A 25,184-nucleotide genomic window follows, 5' to 3' on the forward strand; every position below is an offset into this window, starting at 1 on the left:
CATCAAGCTCTGTTTATGTAAGCAAAATTTACATTTGCTAAGTTTTTTTTTTTGGTTTCAATCACTTGCTCTGAATTCGTTAATAGTTTTCCCCAAGATCTAATGATTTCTTATCCATAGTCTGATAGAGAGCGTAATAATCCTAGCATATAATAATAGCTAGCCAACAAAACTGACTACACTTAGGCCTCATAGGACTTCGTGTGGCCATAAGCAAGTGCATTGATTTCGGTCTTTCTCGTCATATATATATTCATGTCCTTCAATTCAGTTGTCATATATACAATCACGAATCTGACAGTCAAGTCTGACTCTGTGAGACAATGACGGAGCTTCTAATAACAGATAATATTCATTCGGTGCATTTCAGTGAGTTTTGCATATTTTCAAAATAGCACTAAGTCATCGTACCAATAAATTACAAGTATGCTATGAGTATTTTCTATTAACAAATGCTTATGCTCTTTCTATATCTGTTTCAGGTTCTCTCAGAAATACAATTGTGTGAAGAAGCTTGTACATTACCAATGTATTCAGCCTATTTTGCGTGGCGAGCTCTATGTTTGTCGTAACGAAACGCAGATTTTGGATTTCTATCCTGCGATGTATCGAGAGCACTCAGCTCGTTAATCGCTTTTGTACTGACCATGTCTCGCGATGGTTTCAAAGCCGTCGGGAACCCTCCCAATCTTCCAACAGTTTACGAGTTGGAGGACAATCCAGCACAAGCAGATGTATCTCGACGGATTCGTCACCACCTGCGAATTATCGGAAGTCGACAGATCTGCCAGTACCAAAGACACTGCAGGACTCTCTGCAACTATCATCGAAGATGTCTCGTTAACTTTATAAGACAACAGGCTGCTTAATCAATGATTTTTAGTGAAACAATGGATCATTGGCTGGCTAGGTCCTTTACAGGATGAAATGTGTCCGTCGCTGGCGTTGTCACGCGACAATTTGATTGTGAAATCTCGACTAACTGTGCGAATGACACGAATCTTCACAATGGCTTCATCATCGTCACCAAGAGTGGATGTGACGCAATGTGAACTGCTGCTAGATCAGCGAAGACGGACAACGACCCGATGCCGCACTATTGTGACGCCGTACTCCTTTAGTCATTCCGTATTCGTTTGGGTAGCACTATGGGGAGTCGTGTTGAGCACCGCAGGCGTTGTGGGGGCGACAGCGGTCGATCATGACCAGGACAAGAGTGCCAGTCCGGACATCATCACGAAAATAAGAGACGCAGCAATGGTAAGTCGTCTTAAGTTTCCAGTCATTCAGAATTAATCAATTCTAGTCCGCGGCTATTAAAGGCATAGCGCTTTGCGGGTTCAAAGCTGCTACCTCCGATTTTGTACTGCTTACATCGCTTCACTGTTTGGTTGGCTTCCAAACTACGAAAAAAAAATTCTGTACCTGATGATCAATTAGAAAACTGCTCTTTAACTGTAAAACGTAGATGACTTTGCAATATTGTCGCATACCTAACTATGCCAGGATAGCAGGGCGATACTAGGTTTTTCTGAGTCAAATTCTGTGAAAACGGAACATATTGGCAAATCTGCAAATCACTTACCCAGCGATGCAGTCCAGCTTTGTTAAGATTCTATAATTATAATCTCAGTTCTTGCCTTTAACTTAAGCATGGGTCAACTAGAATGAATTTAGGCTGGCTTTGGGTCATACGTAAATTTGTATCGCTTTTTAGCTTTAGTGCCATTAGTGGTTCTCAGAACGGACCCACAATGAAATTTTAATCGCGCCTAAAAACAGAGTTTCTCATATTAACTTGAGTCACAAATATGTTTTTTTTGCCTATTACTCATCGCTGACGACTCCGGCATAAGGGAAAGCAAGGACATCCAATCGAAAACAATATCAAATAAAAAAAAATCAGTCCTATTTTAAAGAATGGAAAAAAAACATTTTATATTTTGATTATGTCTTTTTATTGAGCTTGTATCTAATCGTAACTTGTAACTAAACTGGAATTGTCTCGACACTAGGTTTCGGGAAACGCGCATTTCTTACCAAGGTTATCGTGTAATTAGTTTGGGCTGTGACGTCATGACATGATAGCTTTCACTTTTGCCCAAGCTTATCCCGACTGGAGCCGCTCTGTAAGCAAGCTGAAATTGACAAGCTAGTAATCTGAGGCATTTCGTTATTTCCATTTGGTGGGCTATGCTGAATAAACCATAGTCGGTATGGACTATGGTTTAAGAGCAACTGCAATGAAAAATATATTATCTAATTTCTAATTAGGGAAGAAAATTCTGTTGCTTAAGTCGTTTGCATAATCTGTATTCTCAAAGTAAAAATGTTTTTTGATTGGATTCGGTCGGGAAGTTTAAAACTAATACTGCGAACTTGCCCGTTTGCTTTCGTGCGAAGTCAGGTAGAAAGCCATTCCTACATAAGCCACAACAGATGCTTATATGTTATAAACTTTTTTAATGGCGATATTGGTGCCAACGTTCGAATTCTACTTAGGTCATGGGGAACAGGTCACTATTCCATTTAAGTCTGTTTGTGACTGAAGTCCGCTTGGCGGTCGTAGTCGACTAGCCTTTACGCCAGTGCCGGATCCAGCATAGACAGTCGAAATCCAGAAAAATTAGACAGCTCCGTTTTCTAAGAACTAGACTACACCAAGCTTTAGATATCTTCGTATTTCATAAACTGGCAGAAACGTAAACGCTATAATTGGCGTGCTTTAAGTGAAAACCACATTATCTCGGCTCACGCGCGTTTCGTATAATGACAATAAAAATATTTAAATAATATGGGTGAGTTTACCTAAATAATGCGCAGTACTACCACTATACTATGATCCTTACTACTTACATGTTAAATAAAACTGACTCATTGTTATACGTAAAGAAAGATTACCGCTGTAGCCAAAAATCAAATTATTTGCAAATAGGGCTGGTTGGCCTTGTTTGCGTCGGCGACTTTTGCTGATCGGCCGAACTTCATAATTTCAGCATAGGCCTGTCTGGAGCTGTTACGAAGTACATGTTGACAAACAGACGCGACGACCTTCAGGTCCAAATGGATCAAAGATTATATCATGGACGGTAACTGTGAACAAAGGTTTTACACTTGAAGAGCTAACGCGATCAGATCTCAAGTGCAGCTGTTTTCGACCATTCTAACGAGTATCTGCGTCTTAATGTGAAACGTACACGTTATACAGATTCAAGTATCATATATTCGTCATGTGTGAACTGACTCTTGACCACGCGATTACGAGTTTAAAAATGTTTGTAAATTTAAGACACAGACTGCCCTGTATGTCGATAATTTAGGTCTAAAAACAGACTTCGCAAACATAAACGTTATTCGTACCTAACGGCACTTCTGCATTCAAGAGGTCCACTACGTGTTACGTCTATTGATAAACGGTAAACGACCATTCGGTGTTAAGGAATAGTCGCTTTGGTTTAGTGAGCGACCCTTTACTGGCGTGTAAGTAAACTTATTTGGAAAAAACCCGCAAAGCTGGTCGTTCACGAACTACTTTATGTGGCGTATTCCATAGACTGCAATGCATCGTTATCCTGACTTAACTGATTTAGGGTTAAAGAGCTAAATGCACGCGACAATCTTGTGTCCACACAATAGACTTCTGTCTGAATAATTATAACGCATATTGGTATTGTAATGACTGAAACGCGGCATTAATTACAGAACGTTTGCATGCTGAAAGGTGGCGCGTAAAAAGGCATTACACACTTATGTTGAACATGACTAAAGGCTAAACTGAGAGCATAGTATATTGAATTAAATTTCCTTAAAAGGTTGCCTTTGCATCGTAAGAGTGGAATTATAGACATTCTCCATCAGTCTCAGAGTTGAAAAAAGTAGACGTCGCTTCAGCAAAAAAAAAACTTTCCGAAAGTGACTTCCCGAAAGACAGAAAACTTAAGCTGGGTTAAACTGTAGTAGCTCCTTCGAAGTATTTCGGAAATATAGGATATCACGAAGTGCAGGAGTTGTTTAATTTGTAAAAATGAAAGATCGCTTTCCGAAATTGAAATAAGAACGTTTTTATTAGAAGAAATTATTACTTATAGCATTAAACTCCTACATACAGTGATGTAGCTCTATATATCGGCCACAAGCACAGCTAACGACTTTGTACACCGCATGCTGGTACCAATCGAAGAACTAGAAACAATAATAAAATCAGTTGATTTAAAGCTGTCGCGTATCAGCTGGTACACGCTAAGCATACAAGGATTAAGTGCAGCGGAATCCAAGAAAACGATATTTCTTAACTTCTATGTCGATCATGCGTCTGGTACAATTTGACACGAATAACTACCGACGCACCACAGATACGACATGCTTTTTCGATATTGTCCCAAGTAAACACTATTCAATGTCAGACGTTAAGATGCTTCTCAATTCCGTCGGCTTGGACCACTCTGTGGTGAGGACCTGCATATCCGGCCTTATACATGATGAGCAGAATTATCGTCAAAGGCTCGACTATGTAAAAGGAAATTATGCTGCACTAAAATTTAATCTGGACCAAATAAACTGGAAAATATATTTAAAGACTACTAAGAATTTAAATAGTACGTATGAAAACTTAACCTGACTAGTTAAGAACGTTTCACAAAAGCGGAGAGTAGGGTAATTAACATTTATCTCTGCTACGTTTATGCAGGAAAAGAATATAATCAGCGAAAGATCGCGTGCTTATAAAAAAATAATCAGAGTCACCGAAAGACAACGAGTGATCAGAGAGCATAGTATTGTAAACCAACAAAGCGATTCACAGATGTCTTCGTAAAGGAATAACAGTGCAAAACGCGTAAAATAGGAAGATTAGGCCCTCGGACGTGATCTACGAATGGTCGCAAAAAAGTACAAATACTTCCTGCTTTCTTCGAACCTACATATCCGTCGAACTACAAATGTTTGCCGTTGTCAGCCAATGGGATCCTCCGTTGCTCCATGAAAATTCCTTCTAATTCAGTACTCATGATGTGGGCGTAAACCAAATAGAGATATTCGAGTACCTGAGGGAACTGCAGCTCAAAACAGATAAGACCCCGAACAAACTACTGTCGTATTTATTTAAAAGGCTAGGAATCTAAATGTGCATTCCTCTCTTACGAATTCTCAGACCATTCTGACCACCTATAATGTGCTCGGTGCACAACAAGAGATCAAAAGTTGACCCTATATGTTTCGAGCTTTAAGTTTGGTATCTTTATTTCGCATTCCATCAGACGGCTGGCTCCCAGTACAGGAATTCGAACCTAGACCCATAACGTGTCCCAAAGATCAGCAGACCTATACGTTACCCTTTCAGTTATCACGGGAACTCAGAGGTTGAGCCTATCATCAACCAGCATGACTAACAGTAGTAGACATGGAAAATGTTAGAAAGCATTCTTTGTACAGCCATATACGAAACTTCTAACGAGTAAGGGTTGACATTTCATACTGAGTTCATCTATAGACCGGCACGAATTATCAAGCTGCAGCTAGTGGAAACACAACTCTAATGGGTAGAGTTCATCAACATGCCCCACACTTTCGAAGTAGGATACTTGGACTTCGTAGCAGTGTTCTAACGGTTTACTCATTGCAAACTTTTCAAGATGCTTCCACATATCAGGTTTGTGATCGACTGACAAGCGAACTCAAGGTTTTTTCAGCGACTGTACTGTCCACGGCAGAGTCAACGGGAAATACCCAGATACTGTTAGAACCAGCTCGGGTTGTTCTTAAGGTACCATTCTAGGACCTCTTATGCACACTTTATGTATTGGTTTAATAATGTACATATTAAATTTACTGGTATTTGCGAAATATGCAGATGACGAAAAAATATGCAAGAATCGACTAAGATGATAATAGGTTGCTGTTGGAAAATATTTTCTTTAATGTTTTTAAAACGGACCAGTAAATTCTACGCGGAACTACCAGTTGAGAAATGTTCAGCTCCTACACTTTAGGCATGCAGGTTCCACACTGTCGGGCTTAACCTAGAAACAGGAAAAAACCATCGACGTATTTAGGGATCGGCATGTTAGCTACCTTAAAATAGACAAAACATGTTGAAGATATAGTTCTTCTCGCAACACACCGCTCTAGCTGCATCTTAAACTCCGATTGTTAAGCCATTCATGACGGACGCAACGTCCGTATGTTATTCAAGTTTGAAAAAATACTGAAGGCTTAAGTTTCGATGCGATCGAGAGAAATACTAAATCTCAAAATCACATTTTATTAGAACTTATTGCCAAAAAGCGGTGTGATAACTAGCGATCTCTGCAGAGAGCTGCCGGAGTGTCATATCGGAAATCACCGAACATGTTTTATGCGCATAAGCACTAGTGTAGTAAAGCAATTAAGCATAATATATTATAACAGTTACGATCGTTATGGCAATGAAATAAATGATTTAAGATATATTGGAAAACGCTGTACAATGCGCATGGATAAGCGCGAAGATGATGTATATTACATTCCGCCTCGAGTAATAAATTGTAGTTTTCGAAAACGTAAGTGTCTTGATAGGAAATTAATCATTTAAAGAAGTAAGCAATGTATCCAGTAAGCGACCTGACGTGGAGCAACAGTAATCGAGTACCGAAACGTAAACGCACACGTTCGTAGTCAGTATTATAACCGCATCTGGTTGCCTCTTGCCATGTACATTAACCGACTTCAATTCGCCTACATTCAAGTCTAATGTGTTTCGTTTCCACAGAACGTCCTCAACAATAATCAGCTCCTTTTCATGGCATTTCTGTTCACTTCAGCCATTCATTCGCATAGAATCGTCTAAAGAGACGGTGGTTTGGTAGCTACGAAACGAATCAAACGTCGCGCAACCACAAACTGCAACTGCGCTACCTTAAAAAATTTTAAATCGAACAGAAGCGTGGGAACGAATGGCTGGAACGGCTGAAAGATGACTGTTAGAACGCAACCACCGTAAACAGTTATATTATTATTGGCAAAAGCAAAAGGTTAATGACGATAGTATTACTATTGAGATGAGGCGATTATGAGATCACTAATCGTGTTGATCTTTCTCGTAACGGCTAGGCCGGCATTGAGTAAAGTGGAAGAGAAGGAACAAGGGAAGAAAAAGAAAAACAAGATAACGCAGCAATGGGGCCCAAGGGGAAGGCCGCGAATCGTGAGCCCGGCCTTGGACATCATAACAGCGTCGCACAGGCTGTTGCTGACCAAAATATGATCGCAGTTTTGTCCAACAGCTATCTGTGTGCCTCTCTAGCGACCTCCGAGAGCGGTATACGGATCGGCATCGTTGTGCTGGCTGTTATGTGACTATTTCTGTTGTAAGAACTTTGGCTGTTTTGCGATTCACAGCGAAGACTTGAAACGCCGACACGGTCGAGTGTCGCTTAAAGCTTCATGCTGTTATGACAATCTGAAAAGTCGTAACATTTGTATGAACTATGAGTGGGCAGTAATTTCGATAAATCCGATAACAAACCCGGGGAAATTGCCGAGAGAGACTAGAAAGCAATGGATTACGACCCCTCCAGAACAGTTGTTATTACTGCTGCACATGATGGTGTTGACAAAATGTTAGCTGTGGGATTTAGACAGAATAGTTAGCGTATTATTAAGATCGTCTAACATATCTTTAATTACTGTATTCAGTTGCAAATACATCGGGCGCTACGGAGCTAGAATCGGTGACGTCTCTGTTTAAAGCTTCCCATAGGGAAGACAACAGTTTACCCTTTAAACGTTTTGCATAACGTAATCAATTTCTGATCTTTTAGTTACGGTCAATAAGACACTCGACGACAAAAAGTCTGTTATCGAATCTTATCGGATAGTTACTTAGGTAATTTTTTGATGTTTCGTTATCGAAATGAATATCGCTAGCAGCCAGGATATCTCTTTACATGGCACCTTAGTTAGTATTTTGCTCGCGTAACTTTCTGTCACGGTGGTTCCGTTGGCAATTATCTATGTTATTGAACCAGTATCTTTAAAGGCCTCAATGTTGTACTCTGAGTTTAATTTTCCTTTGCCGGTGTGATAGCAGGCCACTTCACAGATATGATGAAATAGTACTCAGTATATTTCGCTACTCTTTAAACTTCGGGTCGATTTGTTGTTACGTATTCGTTATCTAGATTGATGCAGTCTAGTAGATTGAGTTTGGCAAATCCTTCCTTTATCAGAACAATCATTTTTTTAAAATTTTAATTTAGCGATGGAACGTAAATATTTAAGTACGATTTTCATTAAATTCTCATTCTAGTTTAGAAATATCAGCCACATGTTTGAACAGCGTAGCAGAATTGACCGTTCGAAAAACAGTGCCACTGGGACTCGTTAAATTTGATGCACACATTTTGGGTGGCTGTCATCAGGCGATTCTAAAGGCTACAACGAAGGTAAGAGGCGGAGGGTGAGGCAGGGAATAGCAGATCATAACCTAATCAGCGGGACGCCACGAATCTTTAGGCGAACGACCTCAGTGTCAGAGAAGCGGTAATATCGAGCAGCGGCGCCACTGGCGAGACCGCACAGACCGCAACGGTTGATAGGTTATGCTATGTTGGGGATACGCGGTTTCGACGGTGACATAGGCTGCGATGAAGCTAAAATACGAGCAGGCCATTGCATACGATTGGCTTTGAGCTCGCCTTTGTTGCTTTGTTGACAATCGCTAAATCGACAATCGTGGGCGCTACGCCAGTGAATCTGCAATACAAAGAACTTCTGGACTCTGCTTCCGAGAATAGTCATCAGACACTGTTGCTAACAAATGAACTGTGAACTGTTTAGAAACTAAATAGGTTTTTGGCGCGTGCTAGGTCTCCCTAGTCCTTTGCGATTCAAAGGATACTGCACCTCATCCATTGAACTTAACGTCTCTTCGCCAGTTGTTGACGCATGTTATTTCCTCTGTAAAAAGAAGGCCTCTATAATAGCGAATTTATAAGTTGTTGCATCTATGCGTATAAGGTCCAACACGCTCGTATGGATGATGTTCTCTGAAATGTTAATATGGAGCATTTATCTCGTCTCGTAACCTATGTAAGAATGGGTCTCTGCTTCCGAATGCCATACAAAACAGCATCTGTCACAGTAAAAGATATCATTAGAGAGTTATACAAGATTAATCATTTCTACTGCGACAACAATTGCATCCCAAAGCGTTCAGTTGGACCGGGCAGAGGCGTCGTTACGCAAGCCTCGTGCAAACTTACCACGGATGAACGGATAAAATTAGCTTCATAGTATTCAACCTCAGACAGAATAAAAAACAAGGACACCAAAGTCATTCCTGTTATTCTCCTTAGTTAGCAAATATTGATTATGTAAAACATACTGAACATTGAGAGCGCATCATGTATGTATCTACGCTTATATTATTCAAACAGATGTTTGTGTCTTCTCGTTTTCAGTGTTCCTCGCTTGTCATTTATTATGTTATAAAACGTTAGGGGATAAAGATCTCGCTTTAGGCTCTATCCCGTATATATTAGGTACGCATGCTTATTGAACGATGGAAATCTGGTCATATCAAGTCATTTTCTCAACGCCATCGTGGAACTTTATCGTTCGCTGTAGATCGATTCATGCAAGATCAGCGATGGTTTGTGCTATCAACAATTATAATAAGAAGGACGATATGAAAGTAACGAACATCTTGACATAGACATCTCATAAAAGGCGCAATAAGTGCTTGCAATCTAATGTTCAATCCTACGAAGATGTACAAAAATGAATATAAATTAGACATTCGACTATAATTTAATACGTGTATATATATCGGTACGTGTTGATTACACCTACGCAGGTCACGATTCCGCTCAGTCGATACGTACGGCATCCAGTCATAAATGAACTTAGTTTTTTAGATACGTTCATACGTAGGCGTACGGAAGTTGTTGCGGAACCGTACGCGCAGAGCCTATTGCGACATTTCGATTATTTCCAAAATTTCTGTAGCATTAAGAATAGAGTGACGTTAGAAACGAATGGCTCACTAACCTTGTTACGTCTGCATAATGTTACATTGTAACCGCTACTTCACGTATAGTTTGCGACATATGAGAAACGCAACTCCGTTATCACAAATGGCCAATAACAAAATCAAGGTGAGACATTACCGTCACAAGCCTCGGATCAACTGTTTTACGATAATTTAAGCCATTGTAATAAGGCTGAAATGCATAGCAGCCATTAATATTATACTAGAGGATTAGAACAGCTGTACGAACTGAGGAGCTAATTTTAAGAAGCGTTCCTTTGAACGTTTTACACCGTAGTAACTAATAGTCCTACCAACATTAGCACCAAAATCGGCCTTTCATTATCAGCGGACACACGACACCGAATAACGTTTGCATGACCATGGCACTGTAGTGTCTAAACAGCTGTTATCGGGTAATTTGCGTGACACGCTTATCTGTGAAAAGCAAACCCAAGCAGGGAACGTTATACTGACTAGTTGGGAAGAATAGAGCTCTATATGTCTTAATCACGCAGGCAATTCCATTTTGAGTACCATAGTATTCAATAGAACTAGCTTTCCCGGAACCTATTTGATCTGACCTTACCTCTACGACCCATCACGACGTATCTGCAAGTTGAATGGAGCTGACGAATAAGCTTCCGTCAATTGGTGGAAATCATATGAAGACTTAGCTGCATAAAAGAGCCTACAATCAACACCGGTTGTCATACGACGGTTGTCACAGACGGAAGGTCTATTCTGTAAAAAGATTCGGGTAATCACGAGCTATTCGCAATGAATTAGAACGTTTGGTGCACGGGTTATAGATAGATACACTTTTCCGTAATTGTACCGTGTTTGCCTACTAAACTTAGCGACACCTAGGTTTTGAAACCGACTGTTTAAACGCGATCCGTTTCGTGCTTAAACATTGCTTAAGGCATTGGACGTAAATCTAAAAACATCTGCCTAATTATTTCTTTATACGCAAAGAACAACGGATTGAATAAGAACAACTTTAATTTTTTTAATATCTAAACGAGCCAAGGATTCATTCGAGTCGGCACGTGGACGGGTCTCGACTTTTCAAATCCTTGTCGCCCGATAACGTTCATTATGACAGATTTCTTGTTTAAAGTCTTGTTGTGCGCGTAGACTCGAATTTTAGATGGTTACGGCAAGTGTCAATAATTTTTCTGACGTGATGATACTTTAATATATTTTATTAAGGCCTAATTTAGCGGTTGAGGTACGAGACCTGCGGATTACTTGAAACTATTTTGTAGTTTCTCCATGTGCTACACCCTGCTTTTCGTGTATATTAATTTGTATAAAGTCATTTACTTCTGTATGTGGACGACCGAAACGCGATCGAGGATGTGTTACACATTAAACAAATATTGGATTAAGTTTGTTGACTTTTTTTGCTTACACAACCTTTAACTCATTTAAATATAGGATACCGTGTAGTGCACTTAGCTTCACCCACTTACGGTTGCCACCATTGGGTTTATCAATTATGCTTACAACGTTTTCTAGACCCCTTGTTGTTGACAATTAGGTCCCTTAAAGAAAAACGAAATAGCGCATGAACAAAAGGGCAAAGCTGAACGATTCACGGTTTTGCTTTTGCTATTATTTTACTATGATGTAATGTTTATTTGCAAGCTGTAACATAGTATTCATACATCAGATCTAAAGAGTTGTATAGCGTGTTGCTAATGTGGTTGTCTATGAAAGTCTTCATATATCGTACTCTAAATCATGTATCTAGAAACCTGTGTGTGATTCTTGGTATTAGTATGCAAACAGTGCGTATGTCAGTTTGGCCCATCTCTTAAAGGCCGCTCGAAAGAAGAGCTTTAATCGATTGGCATTGGAGAAAGATTGTCAACTACGAAGTTATAGTGATTTGAAGGGAATAATAGAAGGAATGGCTAATTTGAGCTGAATTGGCTGAATCAAAGTCAATAGCCGGCTTTCATCGACAATGACAAAACGAGACTCAGTAAAACGAGCTTATTCTTGCTACAGGCCAGAAGATAGACTGGTTCGTTGAAATGTTTTTGCGTCACGCAATGTTGTTGCGCCGCGTGCCATTTTGTACGATGTTATTGTCTAGCGCAACAAACATGTTTATGTTTTAGATCTATTTGCGGATGTTTCTAGGCTTGTTTATCTAGCATTCATTGAAAAAACTGATAGCTCTCATCCATCAATCTGTGTGTAGAGATACTTACATCAAAAATATAATTTGATTAGAGTTTGAGGTGCTCATCTTAGCTATCGCATTAGGCTATAAATATATGCAATAATCTGCTGTATCGTATTGCTGCGAACTTGACATTTTTGGAAGAGCAAATGAAAAAATGTCAGCACATCGATTGCGTTTTTCTTTCCGGGTCAGCTAACGGCTGATGATCGAAACCCTTAGAGTGAGGCCAGAGCCACTAATAAGGTTAAGGACAAGCCGTAAAGCCCATAGGCGATATAGCAGGTATTTGTAGAATCAAAGGTACGTCCAGGCCAGCATGCTATGTCAGCGTGAAGAACCCTTTGTCGTCCAAAATAAGGTAGCATGAGGAGCGGAACGTCAAAGATTGCCCTTGTCTCTAAGAGTAACAATAAAAAGGTAAAGATCGAAAACGCCTCTCGAAAAAGCTGAGGGCAATGCCAAATTGAGATTCGGATGATCAAGAAAAATACTGGAGCTCGAATTTTGAGCTAGACAATAACATCATCGCAGAGTTACGGGTTTGGTTGCTTCAAGGAGGTAAACAGAAACATACACGTAAAGATAAGGCTAATATTTATGATGCTATTTGTAACCGGCACTGAAAGTATTATTTTAGATTAATATGTATAGGGAAACAGAAAGCTTCACCGTTAACGCTGAAGCATGCTGAAACTCACTTTGCAAGTGTTCAGGGCTTTTATAAATAGGTGCGATAGACGTATCTAAAGATGCTTATTTCTCTTTAATTTGAAAGTGTTTTAGCACACTATTTACTCTTATGGGGCTTTCAAGTCGGCTATTTAACATCATTAGGATCTCTATTGTAAAGCAGCTGATTAATTCAATACGAATCTAAATAACAACCCGATCAATATGGAATGACCAAGATATACAGAGACACCTTGTTAAGGCAGCTTGGTCTCCGATGTCTTTGATTTTTTCGACCTAGTCGATGGAGTATAATTTCCCTGCAGTCTTCAACTGGCGTTGAATCGAAACACAGAAAGCTTCCTAACGTATATACTAAAAAAAGAACATAACACCTATGGCTGGAACTTCAATATACGACACATTTGCGATGTTTAGAAAAAAACATTGCATAAATGTAACAAATTACGTTTTATAACTCACGACACTCGCTCTGTTCTATACCGATTTAAGACCCCCTGACAATACATTTCTATTCCTTTTGTGAGTGCAAATGCTAAGCGTTAGGAAGTCTTTGTAGTGACAGCGTAATTGTTGTACGAAAGTTAACATGAAGCCTCTGAGGTTCAACGAAGCTGTTGAATAAGGCATATATCATTTTTACAATACGTTCTTTAAAGAACTATATATATATATATATATATATATATATATATATATATATAGCATCCAGACGTCTTTTCACCACATTAGGATGTAATAAGAACATGATTTTATGTCTTGGTACCCTTAAATAACTGCAATGCTACTGAACGTTTCTATTTTGTTTTTAAAATGTTATAGGTTATTATGTTCATATATTTCAGTCGCTAAAGGTTGCTGCTTTTATATATTCCAATGATACGTTAGTAGCATGCGTTTTAATATTTCAGCCAGTGACGAGATGCTATCTGGAATCTTATCTTCGACACCTTCAAATCAGTAAGAACGCTTTATAAGACGCAGCAGACTTACCGAAGAACTTTGAGAGCATCCACCGAACATTAAATGTGTAAATTTTTACATTCTTTGTCCTTAGCTGACTTAGATATCCCCTTTACGACAAATCTTTGCACGGTTACTCAATATCGCTTCATAGATTTGTCATAGGAGGAAGCTTAGTATGAGTAATACGGAAAAGCCAAGCAGGAAAAGAAATTATATTCATTGCCTTTCTGGTTGGTCGAGTTTTTCGCTGAGAGTCGGAGTAGGTCTACGCCCAAATACGCACCTAAACTACTTTGTGGCCCTACTATTTATAGAAGAATATGTTGCCACTGCGCCATCGCAAAGTCTATATTCTGATATTACGCAAGAAGCAAATGGCTTATAGATGGAGAAAATTAGCGTCCTGTGTAAACTCTTTTGAGTAAGTCTTTCATACTTGGAAAAGGCTTTTGGGGCCGTAATTGGAGAGATCATATGTAGTCAAATTTAAATTCAGGAAGCAACATGAAGCAGATTACGTCATAGTCCTCATTTTACTTCGAGGTGGTTCAGTTTCTCAGCGTCCTTCACATAGGACCAAATAATGCTTTAGAATTAAGGCAATCATCAATATGATCTGATATATATTTCAATATTGTGATCTATAGAACATTTTCAAGTAACCATCCATGTGAACATAAGCGCATACATATAGGTACGTGCGTCGTTAGCGTGTTGTTGTCTAGACGTCATATGCTCATAAATAGTAGAACATACATAGATGTGCTGATTAAGTTGCTTGCGGATGTGCCTGACAATGCAGGACGTTGCAGGCGTCTAATTGAGAGCAACTTCCCGTACAAATGCTCTTTGGAGCTCAAACATATATTACCGTTGGCCTTGCCTATTCGTACGGTAGTTGCCCCGGGAACTTCCATTCGAAAATTATTAGTAGTCACATAAATTAGTATATTATTAACCTAACACTCGTTCAAATTAGTCTGATATAAGGTAAACATATGTTAGGCTGTACACGTAGGGCAGATAGGTCAGTCAAATATATAATGCATAAGCTTTCCGCGCTAAATTTGGAGGCGTTTAGATTCGTTTCTGAATGAAAGAACTTCGACATTTGCGGTCTTTAAAGGCATCGTTTCCCAAGACGATAGGTACACTTCTCCTTTAGGAGAAGTGTACTTATCGTCATAAATAGCAGCAACGAAATTTCTAAAGTAGAGTAAACGCAGTAAACGATGTACTAGTCAGAACGTGACTCACTTTTGCACCCTGGAGCTCTGACCAGTTGTTGCAGTCGTTTTTGAATCTTTATGTGCGGGTCATGATAGCATACATCGCATGACGAGTCTTGTTGTGATTCTCCAACAATCAGCTCCTCATGGATGATTATAATGCGAGACGACAATTTTTTCTAAATGTAAAATTACAGTTTGACTCTTCTCTAGATCTGAGTTAAAATGAAGCTTTCCTTTAACCAGATATCGGTCAGAGCATACTTAGCGTGCAAAATACGTTAAAAAAAAGCATTTTTGATGTTTGTTAGGTTGTATAGGCACCTGAAATTTCTCTTAATGGATATGGTCTGTCGTAATAGTAGTCAGAATTTTAATTAGCGGACAAGTCAACGTGAGCGCTGTTTGGTTCTCTGATTATTTACAATAAAGTTCGCGTACCGTGTTAATTGGCTTGAGCATCTCATTATTGTTTATCACATCCGTTGCGTGTAAATAAAGAGTTTTCTTTAGCACTGTCCCTCCCCTCTCTATATATATATATATATGTATATGTATATATATATATATATATATATATATATATATATATATATATATATATTTATATATATATATATATATATATATATATATATATATATATATATTTATATATATATATATATATATATATATATATATATATATATATATATATATATATATATATATATATATATATATATATATATACATATACATAAAATGCCTAAACCTGTCTCAACGCCGCTACGCTTTTTAAGAAACCTCTTCAAGTACGAGATGGTCGTAAACACGGCTATAATTTAGCACTTTGTCTGCATAGAAAAGCCTGACATGGGCCAATATGTGGATTGCTGATCAGCGGGTCATGTCTTGATATTTTTATATTTAACGATAATGCCCAGTGCCAATAAGCCAATAGACTGCTGAATTATTCATAATAATAGACATCGGTGCAGTGAAATGGACAGGAATAATAATGACCTATTAGAATTTAGTGCCGTTTTTAGGGCGGAACAAGCGCGCAGTTGACTTTATCTCTGGTAATAAGTAAAGCAAATGAATCATCAATTTAACTAACGCACTCATCTAATGTTCATTAGTACGTGGAGGATGCGCAATGACGCCTCTGCTTACGAAAAATTATACTTGCCTGACTGATTTCACTAGACCTAAGTCTTAAATAAAAACTTTTATTACTTAGCAGTTGGTATCTAGTAACTAGATGCCAACTAGATGTGTGTGACATCAGGGCAACTACACAAGTGGTATATTGAAACTGAAATATGTTCTTTTTAATGATCTGCAGTATTTTGAGGTCGACAAGTTGCCACCCGTGGCTATGAGTTCAGCTGCTTAGCCAAAATTTTATAGCCAGGAACTCTGACGGGGCCTGAACAATCACGAAATACACCATACTCATTTAACGATGAAAGCTAGCTGGTAGTAATAGTAATTTTGACACCTACTTATTTTATATAACTTGTCGTCAATGGCGGGATGTCTGGCTATTTTAGATTATTCCTTATTAGTCAATGGAGACGAGGTTAATACTAAGTAGTGTTCTAACACCAGGAAACCAGGAAAAGGTAGAAAAAACTACAAGGAAGATATGTTCATTGAAAGCTGAATTCGATTAACAAAGCAAGTATGATAAACCAGTTTTTGTACCGACATCCATAATGAAGTTATCTATGAAATATGGGAATTTCGGAGATTTTTGAGAAAATTTATGAAATACAAACATTTTTCGAAAACTTTGCGCAGTGTCTGCGTGTACGGCAAAGACTAATTCAATGTTAACTACTAATGTTGAAGATATCCTTAGTGCTGCATAGCAGTGAAGTGACTTAGTCGACTGGGGGGTAGCTAGAGTCATCTGTTAAGAGTAACTATAGCAGCTTCCTACGAAACGTTCTTAACGGACTCGTCCAATTTTATCGGCTTTTGATTTTCCTAAGACTTAAAACTGTACAGCGAACTGTTGCCGGTCTGCTTCTTAATGCAACTGTTAAACCAACCGGATTGCTGTGGTGTGACTTCTATATTATCACTAAGTAGACACCGTACCATGAAAATATGTGATGCTTAGACCTATCTTACATCCCGAGGTTATTCGAAGCAATCTTTAGTTTTACCGAAAAAGGACCTGAAGATCGAAGCATACAACTGCTTAGCGATTTACACTGAATAACCACTGTGACGGACCATGGTAAGAGACCTCGTTATTTTCAATTGATTGCAAAAATGCTAGGTAATGCTGCCATTGAATTAACCATTTAAAGAGTAGAACATTGTGCATTCTATAAATATCTAATAAAAATCAAAACTTTTAAGGAAAACGAAGAATTTTTCAAGAAGACACGTACGAACAAACAGTCTGGACTTTTGGGGGGAGACACGAGACTATGTCGGCCACCCCGCGTCCATCAAGGAAAATCGTTGATTCCGATAATATTGAGAATGAAATTTCTAGCACTTATACATGCATACGAATCAGAAATTCGGTGCGGTTTTAGTGCTTGTTTTTTAAGCCGGATTTGAAAAAGTTAGTTTACTTGGGCCATCAGTTAGTTGTGAACTTTTTTGTCAGCTACCTTTTTCAAAACGACAGAAAAAGTGTTTCTATTTTGTTCTAAATATGCTCTAAAATTTCGCATTGTCTCAAACGCTGTTAAGTACTGTTGAGCTTTAGAATGAAGAGAACTATCGGTACCCCTGTTTTGAACCTAGATCACCTAAGGTGCTGCTGTTGCTTTAAGTAAACTGACGCGTTACCACGGAACTGTTACATGGGCCTCGAAAACAGTCAGAAAGCAAATTGCGTTTTATGAAGATCATTGGATGACTTTTGTTTCACGCCGATTTTGGAAATTCTTGAGTTTTAAAAAAAGCCGTATCAACCGCATTTAACCCTAAACTGGAGCAAATATTTTTTAACTTCAAAATAATATTTTTAAACTAAGTATGCGTGATTTTGATCGACGACTATCTACCAGTCTTCTAGCAACGCCATAATACCATCACTGTTGAACCTCTGTAATTTCTGAACAAACAGTTGTATTAGATGCTTTTCACACCGCTCCATCGAAATTAAATGAATACCATTAAGGGAGGTCTACAGTGACCAGAAGGGACGATAGTCTTATAAGGTAAGGTCTGAGCTATATGGCCGATGCTTCAAAATTTCTTAGCTTTTTTAATTTCTTCGAATTTTTGTTGCGTTGTTGAAATTTTGTATCGTATATGGTTAGGCATTGTGATGATGGAAGATAACGCCGTTTCTCCAGTTGATTATTTCAACGGCTTGTTGTCATCTTGTTACTTGTTCGCTATAATAACAATTAACTCCTTTACTACTAAATTATAATAGAGGTCCAAGCCAACCGTTTTGTCAGGCGGCAGCCATACATAATGCTTTGCGAGCTCACCAGACGTATAGCATCACCTTCGTTGGTACCAGCTCTAGTTTTGTCACAGATTATGGAGCACACTTTCTTTAGCCTTTCCTAGATTTACATCATTGTCATATGTGATCCACTAGAAAAGGCTCGATCTCATGGCGTTGCCTTCATTCGACCAGTTTTCTTTAAATAATTTATAACCGTTCAGTCATAAGTGTTTAATTTTTTGCCTACATCATGGCTAGTCACCGGTCAATATTATCAAAATTTCGCAATTAATTCATCAACTCTTCCGTAATCGAGACTTCTAAAACGAAAGCGACAGAGCCATCTTTAAACCCTTTCTTTCGTCGACGCGTCCTGACCATAAATAGCACAATTTTTTTTGGGCCTGTCAGTATTTGTGTCTCTATCGAAGTAAAATTACGAAATATAGAACTTTTTTACAGAAATTTCACATATCTTACAGGCCTCTGTCAAGTCTAAATAAAGCGATTTTAGCATATTTATTATTGCCAAATGTCTGAGATATGTGACTTCCATACTTTTTCGATAACCTAATATTTAGGTAGGGATTTATACTTGCCACTATATTTTGGGCACATATGAAAGAGGATGTCACCGAATTGCTAATCCGATAGAGAATTTGAAGGAACTAATTTGTCTCAGAGAACAACGTAGTCTAGTGGCTAGATAGCTTTAAGTATAAGGTAAAGTTGAAGTTAGGCGTTGTGTTGGTGGTCGTCGTCAACCGAATGCTCCATGTGGTTGTTTTTGAAAAAAGATGTGATAGCGGTATCGCTATAGCGTACCGTAGATACTAAACATTGCCGACAGATGCACTACTTTTGGGGTAATTAGAATCTTTTCATCTTTTTCATCGTGGTCAACCTTAAACAACACTTTTCGCGAGAGTAATGGATAAGCACGGTAATTAGCCAGGTTTCAGGGTGGCCAAGTTGATTTTGTCACCGTTTTACCTCACTTTCTCAACAAAGTGCAACTTCGAATGAGTGATCAAGCTATTTAAGACTTGCCTTACAATCGCCTCAAGAATCTCCATGAAAACCTATGGTAGATTATCTACAATCCTTAGCTTAGCACCAAGTACTTTTGTTATGAAGCATTGTCTTCTCTGGCTATGCTCCCAGCTCTTTCCCAAAATGCAGACATTTTTCCCTAATCTTTTTCAAATGACTGATTTTCTCGCAATAAACTATAGGCGTCCCATATAGCCCCAGGCCTTCCTATTATTTTTACTCCTCCTCTATTTTCTTATTTTGTTCTATTGCAAACTACACATACATGGTATTTATTTGCTATTTGTTTCAAAGATAGTAAATCATTTTAACCCCTCTCTAGGCCACAAATAGATAAGATCTGGGCAAACATTCCAGCATATGTCTGTCATATTGAATATTTTTCCCTCATGACAATAGTCATTATTAGTTGTCGTGTGAAGTAAGCATTGCTCTACTAAGTTTTACGATGATATAAAATTCGACCTTTTACATTTTGTAAAAATAACATTATTATGTTTACCGGTACTTTATGATACGTAATTATTTACCGTATTATTACGTAATTATCACTGCAGCTGATATAAGATAGAACCTTACAAAAATTGCATAAAAAGCACAAGCACACTGAACCTATTTTTTCTGAACCTTTTTTCCTTTTGCTCTTATCTCGTTGACTCGGCCTTCATTTGTCAAAGGTACGTTAATAATGGCTTTTAGACCTTAGGATGCGAAACGCATTTATTGTATAACGGTGGAGATATATAGATTTTTGTCCGAAGTTTGTTTCTAGGGAAGCTTTTGTTTAGCAAAGTCGTGCCAATCTACGTTCAGCTTATCGCGGAAGATGGTTATCAAAATCGACCTTGACAGTCCGCCCCCTACTTCTGCTCGGACGTTCTCTTCCCTGTAGTCTCTTTTTCTCGATCCCAATAAACTACTTTGATCACTTTAAACGATCGCAGCCATTTGTTCAAGAGTGATTTGGATCAAGATTTCTGTCTGTTGACAAGAGATTTCAATATCTAGATAAACGATCGTTTATTCAGCAAGCACCATAGTTAGATCCTTAGTCGCTTCTATTCCAAATTATTTCACAGTTCAGTTGAATCAGCGGAATTACCATTTTGAAACAAATACATGTATGAAAGGAAAATTAGATGCAAACCATCATTAGTCGATATTCAATCGCTTTCATGCAACACAGATTTATTTTATTTTTCTATATATATATATATTTTTTTTTTTGGCGCAGAAAATCTTCTCTTGTTCAGTTAGATGCATTTAATAAATTTAAATGTTTTCAGTTTTGCGTCCGATACTTGCACCGCCTCGCTTGCCATTACTTCACCCGGTTGGCCCCCAGCACGAAACGCAGGGTGTCGACGCTCGGCTTCTAACCTAGACTACCACGTGTCTCAAATGTTGGGTGGCAAGCAAGTTATCAACCAGACGCACCTAAATCAAAGTAACCGGTTTTAGTTGTCAAAAAAGCAAAAATGACACTCCGTTGTGGATTGTTGATCAAGCTTTGCTCTCAAAGCTTTAAATTAACTTTTATTACAGCAGTGTCGTTTCTTCATCATCTGATACTCAAGTTGGAAATGAATTATTTTAACGTCGCAGAAAAAGTTTAGGGATAAAGTATGCGTCTCAATTTGCTAAACTAAGACTTGCTTCGTACTATTTCATGAATATATGAAACATTAATGTTAACACAGTAATCAATGCTATGGAAATTCAATTGACGTGATATACGTAACTAGCATTACATGTACCGATATGTGACTGACCTTCACGCGACTGTTTAACGTAGACGATAAATACCCTGCTTGAAGCAGTAATGAATTTTAAGGTAGTTAAAATGTATGGTCAGATAGAAATGTAGGCCGTATAAAAAGACTTGACTTCGTTTAACTTCGAAACTGAGAAATACTCTCGGGCAATAAGAACCATCGCAACTTCTTAACGTAGCCAGTGAGCACCATTAGCCGCTCACTGCGTTGATTTAACGAACTCAAAACTACGAGAACGGTATTAAGCTGATTAAACGTATTTTACGGTTTAGCAATATCTATTAGCAGTTCACTTGTATAGTTTGAATTTGATCTCACTACCTTACGTTCGCGCAATTCATTTTCTCTGTCAAGACTTATACAATTAGCTACCATTTCAATTAACCTCATTTTTTGTAAACGGCTATTATCACAATAGTCAACACATAATGACAGCCTGCTACCCAGTTCCAACCTGCTGAGCACCTATTGTCATTGTCGTAATGTACAGTCATCGTCAGTGCGCTCATGAGGAGTGACGAACAAAAGTGGCATTGGCCGATGTAAACTGCTTCAGCGATAAAGATGTATCAAATCAGCCTTTAATAGCTTGGCCTTCCTTTTGCCATGTGCCGTGGCACAAAAACATTAGTCCCTAACAAAGACAAGTAAATCTGTTGTATGCGTTTACAAACAGCAAGGCAGGATCATATAACATAGCCTATATGCATAGTAGATCGGGCCTGTATGCCTGGATATTAATCTTTGATGTTCCCTTTTACTGTAGCAGAGAATTTCTCGTTCGGACTGGTATTCAGTTAAATTTAAATCATTGAATCCCTGACGCCTATCCTCGTGCTAAATTTGCACAGCGCGACCCATGCAGCAGAGTTGGACTGCTTGCATAACGTTTAATCCAGCGCAATTATTCCGTCTGAAACGTTATCAGAATCGTTGAGCAATGGAGGAAAGGAAGAATGGAAGGCGACGAAGAAGCACACGACTATTGACTATTGCGCAACGTGAAGAAGGAGCTGCCCTAGCTGTTGCCATTAGTAGCAGTAATTCTACTAGCAGTCAACTGAGAGACGCGGAGCTCGACTAGCCGCCAGGAACCTGCAAGCAAGAAAAGGCGGGCTTAGCCTACTTTATCCTATTAGCTCAGTAAGCATTATTGTTAAGGACAATATTAATCTTAGTTGAGCAAGAAGCTAAGGCCTGGCTTTATTCAAACCATCACAGGACCACACGTAACGATTTTTATTTACCACGGCGCAGACTGGTGTTCAATGTCATTTTGGTTCATATATTAGAAACGTAACAAATGTTACGTTTTTTTAAACCAATACAAAGGTTCTATTCTAATATATACGGACCCAATTTAGAGGAATGTGGTGAACGCACATCTCATTCTAGTCAGGAACAACTGGTTCAGGAAGATGCTTAAAACGCAGAACTAGTTGTTAGAATTACTTCGTAATACGTAGACAGAATATAAACAGGTTCTGCAATTCTTAACTGAAATCTGGCTACCATTAAGCTACACGTATCAGTTTAGAGAGTTCATTATTCTATAGAGGCTCTAGTCGAATGTAATTAGAGTTCATTGTTGATAGTACTGAGAAATAGAAATATCGAAGACACTTTAGACGGCCGTTTGGAGCGCTCAAATATTTAAAATGTGCATCAGAATGCATTGAATAATGCTTTTATATTCATGCAGATATTGTTCGAAGACTCTCTCGAGAAAAATTAACGTGTATGTTGCAAGTTGACGTATGTTTGAGGCCAAGGACCTAAGAAAGCGTAATTGTTGAATGTGTGCGATAAGTGGTTTATACCTTGAACAAAATTATACTAACGATGTCTGTGTCGATTTTCTTCTTTCATGGTAAGTATATACCAACCCGTGCAAGGTAAAGTTACTGAATATGTTCTGCTCATAATCGATCGGATGGCAAGATTTTACGTCGAAAATTTCACACTTGAACCATAGAATCGGGTGATTTTATGTACGTGAAAAATAACGCTATAAATACTTGTACTGTTTTCTTCCAGCAGCAAAAAAAGATGTGTTCAATTCACTTAGGACTTCATATATAGTCAGAGAACGAATTCAGTATATTTTCCGATCTACAATAAATCTGGTGATTATATGACGAGGCGATAATCTACAATTTATGCTACGAATAAGTAGAGAACTTCACGTGCAAGTAGTTACTTCTAGTTACCTAGTGAGCAATCCAATATTGGCTGGATACAGCACATGTTTTCAGACTGACCCATCCCTTCCTTAATGGCTTCATGGGCCCTTTATAATCGTGTCAGTGCGTAACTTAGGGCCTATTGTGCTCGAAGTGTTAGAAACGTCAACTTTATTGAAAATGAATAGGTCATCGATGAATGCTATCAGATATTTATTCATACAATGTGAGCCAGAAGTGGCTATTAGTTTGAAACAGGAATAGGCTGTAATGAAAATTCCACGAGCGAGCTTCGTATAACCATTGTGTCTTTCTCTCTATGTGACCCTTTAAATGTTTGTTGAACATTTCGAAGATACCCTTCTTAAAGCATCCATTAAAAACATAGATATTCTTAAAAATGAATGAGTGTATTTTTAAATGAAAAGTAGACCTAAAGGTGCAGGATCAAGCTTTGAAGTTCCCTTTACTGGTCAAGGTTTCACTTTGACTCTATGGTCCACCTTCCTTGTAATTGTAAACGACCTTGGTAATTTTAAATTTTGTATTGGTGCATTATTTATTATATATAGCACATGCATTTTAGTCAGAGATATATCTTATCGACCAAATGCTCGAGCAATGATTGCTCGAACAACTGTGCAACGACCAGCGCGTGCGAACATGATAGCGCGTCATGTTTGCGTCAGATAAATATTACTCAGATAATTTAGTGTCTGTTTGAATAAAACGCTCCTGGAGAGGTTTCTTTTCAGTTAGTCACATTTGAAGTCTTGTGTGTATGCATAACTTCCAGTTTGTTACTGCTCCATAGTTAATCATTCCGCAGTTGCAGGAATCTCCTGATCCAACCTTTAGCACTAGCATGATAATTTGTTACGCCGCAAACCGTTCGAACTGCCTAAATCCACAATAATATAATGATATAGATGAAAGTTAATTACACATTTTGGAATCTTTCAGCGTTTCGTTGCCGAAACCACACCCTTAACATGGTTAGCGATGGGCAATATGCCTAGTCCTTAAAACTAGCTAAAAATACTTCTATTCAAAACAATAAAAATTCGATTGGTACAATCGAAGTCTATTAAAAGCCAGATTGTTTTTAAAAAGCAGAGTCTATTGTATCAGATTTTACAGTCTTTAACATAGAATATAGCAAAAATGTCATGACTCTAAGCATCGTAAGCCTAAATAAAAAATAAAACATATATATATATTAGATTGTTAAAAGCGAATCCGGCAGAGTTTGAAATAGAATAACTCTTGAACGACCTTGGCTAGGTTGATAATTTTCTAACATGTGTTTTTACACACTGTCTCAGCGCTGTGCTTGCTTCTATGCCATCCGCAAATGTTACTTCTCTATCTAAATCTTCTCGAGGTAGACCGATAGTCCACCAATTGCCCTTTTTAGGACTTGAGAAGCCCTCTAATCAGACGAAGTTAGATCAGGAAAATAAGCGCATTAAAGCCAACGTTGGACATTTCGTTGTCCAATCCAGGACCTAACTGGGGCCTAGTGATGAGGTCTAGCATTGTCATCAAGTAACCAGACTGCGAGCCTACGACTGCTGTGCCAACGGCCCATGAGTCTCTTGAGAAACTCGAAATGAGCGTCTGCATTCGCTCGAAAGTATAATAGTAGACGCCCCTGGTCTCCATTG

General features: G+C 38.4%; 1 protein-coding gene across 14 annotated transcripts in view; it reads left to right on the forward strand.

Annotated features, from left to right (window-relative positions):
* Positions 1–25,184, forward strand: part of LOC111249858 (uncharacterized) — a 136,777-nt gene that overhangs the window by 97,074 nt on the left and 14,519 nt on the right. For 13 of the 14 annotated variants that reach the window (XM_022804283.2, XM_086987534.1, XM_086987539.1 and 10 more), the window contains one exon: positions 483–1,260. The exons of the other annotated variant lie outside the window; for it this stretch is intronic. In XM_022804283.2, the coding sequence (XP_022660018.1) occupies positions 928–1,260 (333 nt within the window). In that variant the 5' untranslated portion in view covers positions 483–927. The remainder of the gene's footprint in view (positions 1–482; positions 1,261–25,184) is intronic. 14 annotated transcript variants of the gene reach the window in all.

The sequence above is a fragment of the Varroa destructor genome, unplaced genomic scaffold, assembly GCF_002443255.2.
Source record: "Varroa destructor unplaced genomic scaffold, Vdes_3.0 BEIS01000004.1, whole genome shotgun sequence".
Taxonomy (NCBI): domain Eukaryota; kingdom Metazoa; phylum Arthropoda; class Arachnida; order Mesostigmata; family Varroidae; genus Varroa; species Varroa destructor.